The sequence below is a fragment of the Eubalaena glacialis genome, chromosome 1 (assembly GCF_028564815.1).
Source record: "Eubalaena glacialis isolate mEubGla1 chromosome 1, mEubGla1.1.hap2.+ XY, whole genome shotgun sequence".
Classification (NCBI taxonomy): domain Eukaryota; kingdom Metazoa; phylum Chordata; class Mammalia; order Artiodactyla; family Balaenidae; genus Eubalaena; species Eubalaena glacialis.
This window is the reverse complement of record NC_083716.1, coordinates 35,651,005-35,658,308: the sequence shown is the minus strand read 5'-3', so window position 1 is coordinate 35,658,308 and position 7,304 is coordinate 35,651,005. Positions and strand designations below refer to the sequence as shown.

The 7,304-nt window shown below is 44.4% G+C and overlaps 1 protein-coding gene across 1 annotated transcript; it reads right to left on the bottom strand.

Moving 5' to 3' along the window:
- Nucleotides 1-1,065: 1,065 nt before the first annotated feature.
- PPP1R3C (protein phosphatase 1 regulatory subunit 3C) lies at nt 1,066-5,296 on the bottom strand. Its single transcript, XM_061195175.1, has 2 exons — nt 5,208-5,296; nt 1,066-3,177 (listed from the first exon to the last, which is right to left on the bottom strand). The coding sequence occupies exons 1-2, from the start codon at nt 5,219-5,221 to the stop codon at nt 2,238-2,240; spliced, it is 954 nt and encodes a 317-aa protein (XP_061051158.1). The 5' UTR covers nt 5,222-5,296; the 3' UTR covers nt 1,066-2,237.
- Between the last annotated feature and the right edge of the window lie 2,008 nt (nt 5,297-7,304).

Genomic DNA, 7,304 nt, shown 5'->3' with positions numbered 1-7,304 from the left:
ATCTGCAGCCAGATACAGCCTGTAGGCCTATAGTTTACAACTTCTGATCAAGAGGCTGTTACGATATGATTAAATTTGTTTTTCATAATTGGGCCTTCCTAGGTTGGTCATTTATTCCCCCTTAAGTTACACTGTGCAGAAGCCATTTTTGGCATTTTAGGCAAGAACTGAAACTACAACTTTGGTTCCTAGACCTGCTGCCTCATACCCCAAGGAGCTGAGCTCCCCCTCAGTCTGGGACTGATGCCCACTGCCCCCCCCCACACCCTCCATGCAGCTCCAAGCTTTGCCCCTTCAGGAGGGAGCCGGATCTCAGGAGGCAGAAGCCACTCCAGCCCTTCCCACACCATCCCTTCCCCCATTTCAAAGCCTCCCGAGAAGTGGTCCCCAAGATAAACCTGACCCAGCAGAGGGTACGCGTGATGAGCAGTCAGCACAGATGGGGACAGTCAGGGGGACAGTCCCAGAAGCTCAAGTCACTGCCCCTGGACCCCAGCCCCCATGGTCAGGAGGTGGAAATTCTCACTAATGAGACTGGGACCACGTGAATACCTTCAGGTGGATCCAATTCCTGGTCCAAACTAACCTTGCTCAGTTGTTCTTAAACAAAACAGGAGAATGTCAGTTGATGGTTTCTCATTTAACTAACTGTGGCTTTGAGAAAGAAAACATACTCAGATCTTATATCAAACATTTTTATTTTTAAAGTGAGAAGTTCACAGAGGATAGCTATAGGAGAGTGAAATATTCAGAGCAGAAAAATTGTGGGTGCTAGCCAAACTTCAAATATTGTCATAGCAGAGTTATTCCACTAGTACGCTTCCAGCACGGCAGATCACGTGTTAAAATTAACTGCATTCTCAGAACACCTCAGTGGACGTGCACAATGATAGAAGCAAACATTCAGAGGCTCCGGTTCTGAAGATTTTACAGAATGGATTTATGCACACTCCAAAACAAGTATATTACAACACACCCAAAACAATTCACATCCATTAAAAAAAAAATGTTGACTTTAAAGATATTGGTAGGAAGACTTAAAATAACAAGAAGAATATAGGCAAGAAACAGAAATGGCTACTTTTATGTGCAAGGTACTGGATTCTTAAATTGAGAATCAGTGTCAATCCTCACTTCCAACATCACATCGAAAAAGTGTGGCAGAAAAATGAGTCACCTTCAATATGAAGGATGCGAGTTGTGTACACTGACAACACTCTTGAAGATACAACAGTTTTGCAGGAGGAATGCCAGCATACAGAGTGGGCCTTCTTATGAGGCCAAACGCTCACAGGTTATCCGATGACCCTTCACATACTCGAGTTAAGCAACTACAACATTCTGGTTTAATCAAGGCACTGGCAAAGAGCGATCCTTGACATGACATAGAGTCCCTACGAGTTGTTGGCCAATGATGATGGCATCACCTAATCCAGTATTAGGTGATGACAGCTGCATCTTATGTTTGGTCAGGCAGCATCTATACTGAGAACCCGAGCATGGTACCTTGATCACAAGCAAGGTCACTTATCCCATTAGGACTGCAAAGCCAGATTTGCTTAAGCTTTCCCCAAATCATGATTTTTGTTAAGTCACGTTTGAACAGTAAGGCTTCGCGTACAATCTTGATTCCCCAGAATTATAATTCCCTTTCCCCAGTACCACCCAACACTCCTAAAGTTTGTTTGGGTTTTTCTCCACAAGAACACATAGAATGGATGTTTTTCTCCCCTCTACAAATTACTCCCCTGGGAGAGAACTGTAAAACCAACTTAAAAACACAAAATAACCTTACATTTTCTCACCGACAGTTAAGTATCAGACCTCTCGCTCCTACTCTGACCTGAGCTGCAGAGCCCTTCGGGTATACTTTTCAGACATTCCTCATACCATTAACACAGCTTTCTGTCACCATCCACTGTCCTTCCTCAATCTTTTCTTGCCCAACGTGAAAGCCAGTGAATTGAGAGGGAAGGAGAAAAGGGCACTGACAATGTATTACTTTTATAAAAATAGGGTTTCCAGGCTGTTCCTTGATCCTCCACAGCAAAATGGGGCAGCATCATCCATATAGAACCCCACACTAAATTCTCAAGGGGCTACCTTTTTTGTAGCCAGGTCTCAAAAGTTCCAAGCTAAACCTACTGAAGGAAAGTAGCAATGCCTTCCTAATATTGGCAACACAGACCTAGAATTACATGGGAAATAAGGTCAAAACCAGCCACTAGGTGCTTCATTCATCGGTAAGAGGACAAGTTCTCCATCCTCCCCCAGCTCTGCCATTCTGGGAAGAGCCCGCTGGCCAGCCTCGGGCTGCCGAAGACTGTCGACTCCAGCTCGGCCTTGGGGGATGCCTGGTGGAAGGCGCAGTCCTGGGCTGCCCTCTGCGTCTGCACTCCATCAGGTTTCCACTGCGCGTGGACAATTCTGTAATTCTGACCCTCATTGTTGTCCCAGAAGACCCGCCCGTTAGCATGGTACGAGATGCAGAACTCAATTTTCTCCTTCGTTGGGATGACGGAGGGTAGGTCAATGGCAAACGAGAAGGTGTCACTCTCCGAGCCACCATACACGTTTTTCATGTAGACACAGTCCACATCCGTGTAGCTCTGCCAGGTATCAAAAGTGATCCGGATCTGAACCTTCTTCTCAAAGCTCATGTTTTTCACCTTCACAGTCCCCATCACCGTTCGCTCCTGCAAAGAGCAGTTCTCCAGGCAGACAGAGTTCTTCTGGAAGTGGTTCCGAAAACTTAAGTAATCAGCTGAAGGCTGAGGGAAATCTAAAATCAAGTTTTTCTCCTCGTGGAGTTTTAAGCCTGAGGAGATATCGTTCAGGTCCAAGAGGTCAAACTGGAGATCCCACACTGGCTCTTCCGGAAGGTCCGAGAAGACGTGGATGGCGGTGAGGGAGAGGCCCTTGGAGTCCGCAAACACCACCCGCTTCTTGGCTTGGTTGTGTGAAGGCTTCCAGTCGTTCTGTGTTTTGGCTTCCTGTTTTATGTTGAGACACGGCTTCAGAGGCTTTAATTTGTTCACAAAATTTCTTCGTTGGAAGTCATCATAAGGGCCCAGGAAGCTCTTCAGAGGTGGGGAATGAGCCAAGCAAAGCCTCATAGCTACATCCACGGGCATGACCGAACTTGTCAAAGGCCGTGGATCTAAAACCTGGATCATTCTGGAATACAAAAAGAAGAGGGGTTATCATCTGCACCTGGAATGCACTTCGCCTGGTCCCAAATATATCTGTACTATTTTTGTTGGCTAAGTTATAGCCAGCACAGTAAGTTTCAAGGAGGTGCTCTCACACGTAGTGAAGGAATACAGTATTAGGTGATGACAGCTGCATCTTATGTTTGGCTCTACCCTTGACTGGCTATAGGCCATGGGTTAAAACACTTGGGGTCTCAGTTTCTCCATCTGAGACATAAAAGATTTGGATGGGATCATCTCTAATACAGCTCTAAAACCATTTGGTCTGTTCTGGACCAGTGGTTCTCAAACCTGTCTGTTCACAATGGCATAGGGAGTTGGTTTTCTTCCTTTTTCTTTAATGCCGAATCCTAGGACTTAGAGCCACTAATGCAGAACCTCTGTGAATGGGGACAAGGAGGTAAATATATTCTTAAAGCTTCCCAGGTGATCTAATGACCAGATAGGTTCTAGAACCAAAGTTCTCCCTCAACTGCGCTCCCTCAACTGCTTTGATGATTTTGCTATTGAATTGATTACACTTCTCTGGAACAGTAATCCACTTGAAAAGAAAAAAACAGCCATAAAAATTCTCATGGAATGGTTTTGAGAGTGAGGGGCTAGAAAGAGTGAATCAGAGGATTATCTTTGCACTTTCATTATCATGCTCTTCCTCATTTTACACAAATAACCCACTGAAGTGCAAGTCAGCAATTGGTGAACTTAAAAAAAAACTTTACATAATCTGTATTTCACAAAGAAAGACATCCATGTCAAGTCCACATTTAAGTGGAAAAAGTTGATGACCTGAAAATGGGGCTGTTTTCAACATATGCTATATATATGAACTTATAAATGTTGAAAAGTGTAATAGGAAGCACAACAAAAAGATAACAATTATCTCTGGGTGATAGGTGATCTATTTTTGCCTTTGTACTTTTTTGGTATTTTCTAATGTTTTGGCAATGGATATTTATAACCAGAAAGATAATAAAGCTATTTAAAATTTAAACATAACTATGCTCCGCAATACTAAATCAAGAAGTATCCATCAAGGATATTTTTTCTGGCCTGTAGCCCTGAGTATATTGCCAAGCTTATGGACATTTTTCCCCTATCCTAGCCTTCAGATAAGAGGTGTGTGTATACTGTATGTGACATTTCTCAGTCTGGCTTTAGTAACTGTCTTCCCAGCAGCTCTAAGCACAAAGGCAAATGGTCATTATCATAAGATGGATAATAAAAGAACATTCAGAGAATTTACTTTATTAGCCTTGGGATTTTTCTGGGAGACCTACAAACTTAGAACAAACAAATGAAAGAGAAAGCTATATTTGTGGGTCTAATAATAGTGAACAGGCAGGATTTTTAGAGAGGTCTTCTGCTAAGTTATGTCTAGAGGAGCTATTTAAGTAGTTTTGCTGGGGGCGGGGGTGTTTGGGAGGTTTGTTTTGTATTTTCATATTTTGCACTTATAGAAAGACAGTTTAAGGATACGGAGATTTCCCCGGAATTTTAAGTCCTGACCCAGAGTTTAAAAATAATCATTTGCTCAAACTCTGAGACTGAGTTTTCTATGGCAAACCGTCCTAAGAAGAACGAAAGAGGACCAAGGAATGCGAACATCGTCCTGTAGTTATTCCCAAAGCTAAACTACCCAACCAGCAATCTCAGAGTGTTATTCCCACGAGTTAAGCGGCCCGAGTCCTTGAGACATTTGTGCAGGACCAAGAGATACGGTCGGAATCCATGAGGGAATCAGAACTCAAGCTGACTCACGTTAAGACAGTTTCTGGTTTGAGATGCCGTTTACCAAAATCAGCTCTGCCTAAGAAGCACAGAGCAAATCTCCACACCTCCAAGGCCTCCCCGGTGCCAGATTCCAGTCAGCAGCCAGTCAAGCCGCCCTCCCCTAGGGTCTTCATGTGCGGTGATGACAGAAGGAAAACGCAGCCCAACCTCCCTGCAGCTGCGCGCTCCCTGTGCTCCGGGGCGGGGAATCTGCAGGGAACCTACCTGGTGCAGCTCATTAGGCAGAGGGGCGGCGGGACTCCGCTGCCTGCGCGAGTTCGCACCCAGCTCCCGGCAGCCCCGGCTTGGCTGCAGCTCTGGCGGATTGCGGGTGCAGCGCCCGAGAGGCCGCTTATCTGCTCGGGACCACGTGAGCCGACGGCTGGGACCAATCGCCGGGCCGCGAGCTCGACGGCGCCACCAACCAGCTCTCAGCTGGGGCGCGAGCCCTCGCCCGGGACGTGACAGCGGTAACGCAGGACTCGTGGGGCGCTGGGGGCACTCGGAGACCCCCGGCCAGCTGGCCTGAGTCGCGTAACAGGAACCCCGGGCGAGGCGCCGTGGAGGCAGCACCGTAGCGCAAGTAGCGGGTGCAGGCCAGGAGGGAATGCAGCAAACCTGCCCCAGGCCGGGCGCCAGCACAGCGGGGCTGCAGGGAAGGAGATGCCTTTCACTTCTGGAGGCTTCTGTATACAGTTAATCTGAGCGCACAACGTTGTGGCTTGTTCCAAATGTGTGTGTGTGGATATAGATATAGATATATAGTATAGATATAGATATAGATATAGATGATATAGATACACACAAATATATTTCAAACATATATATTTGAAATGTTTATCTTGTTCACTGCTTGGTGCATCAGCTCATGCTGTCCCTTTCCTTGCCCTGAGCAAGCAGAAGTTGGCTGTATATTTTGGGGTTAGGGTGAACCCACAAATGCACCACACAGTAGACTGCTTCTCTGACTAATGTTGTTAATAAACCACGTTAGCCCTGTCATAAGACAGTGAGAAGGCATTCACTTAAAAGGCACTTTGTATTTCGATCTATTCTTCAGTTTTTCTCCCTGGAAGAGAAAACTAAAGCCAGAAATGAAATGGCCTTTTTTGCTTGTGTGGCAGGTCAGCCACAGAGCCAGTGGTCAACCCAAATCCCTCGACTCGGTTCTGACGTCCTCTGGCAGTGATGTGAAAACCAAAATGTTAAAATATCACATTGTAAGTTTCATGATTCTCCCGGGCCAGTTACTCTCGCTGAGGTTTTGGAATTTTGTTCAGGTTGGGGAGGTTTTAGACCATCAGTTACAACCATAAAATTAAATTTCTAAGTCTAGTATAAATTATTTTTATAAAACCCATGTCCTCGTTCTGCTCTCAACTTAGTTATCCAGTAGTCCATTAACTTAGTTATCCAGTAGTCCATTAAAATGTACAAAATGTACAACGTAAAATGTACAAAAATCCCTGTGTCTTTTAAAACACTGTCAAACAGTGGAATTGTTAAAATGGTGTGATTAAAGAAAAAGAAACTCATGCTGAATATCCCTGGGGAAGGTACTTAATGCTTGGGCTTGATTTTTTTAAAGGAAACATCCAACTAAGAGCAGATCTTCTAGTCTCTCAGCCCAACCAAAACTAGCTGAAGGGGCACAGTCTTTGGAGTTGACACTTTCAAATCTAGGCAAGTTCTAGCCTCAACTCCCTCACCTGTAAAATGGAAATAGTGAAATTGTTCTTAGGATTAAATGATATTGTGCAGATGAGAAAACTCAGCGTAGTTTCTCAGTATGTGTTCAACGATCCTATGTTGATCTAAGGAGTGTATATTACCAATTAAAGTTATGGAGAAACATAAGAAGAATAAATTGTGATCCCATTTTAGGGGTAAGATGTGCATGCATAGAAAAGAGAATATGCTCAACCAAAATGTTAACAGTGCTTAATTTTGGACAGTGATATTATGAGTAATTAAAATTTTCTTTGTCATTTGGCTTCTCTGTATTTTTTACTTTTTCTGCAGAGAACATGGACTTTTTCTGTAACTGAGAAATCATCTTTAAATGACTTAAGACCTTCAGATTCAACGAACATGTATAGCCTACCTACTACGTGCCAAGAACTGTGTTGGAAGCTTTGACATGCTTACACCATCTACTCACAGTCCTTTTGAGTTTGGGTTTCTTTCCATTCAAGCTACTTTCTCTTCTGCCCCCTGGTGCTGACTGATGCCATAAAAGCCACCTCTCCAAACTCCTTCAAATAGAAATCAGGGATACAGGGCTCTCTCCAAAGAAGAGTCAACACTCAATAAACTTCTAAA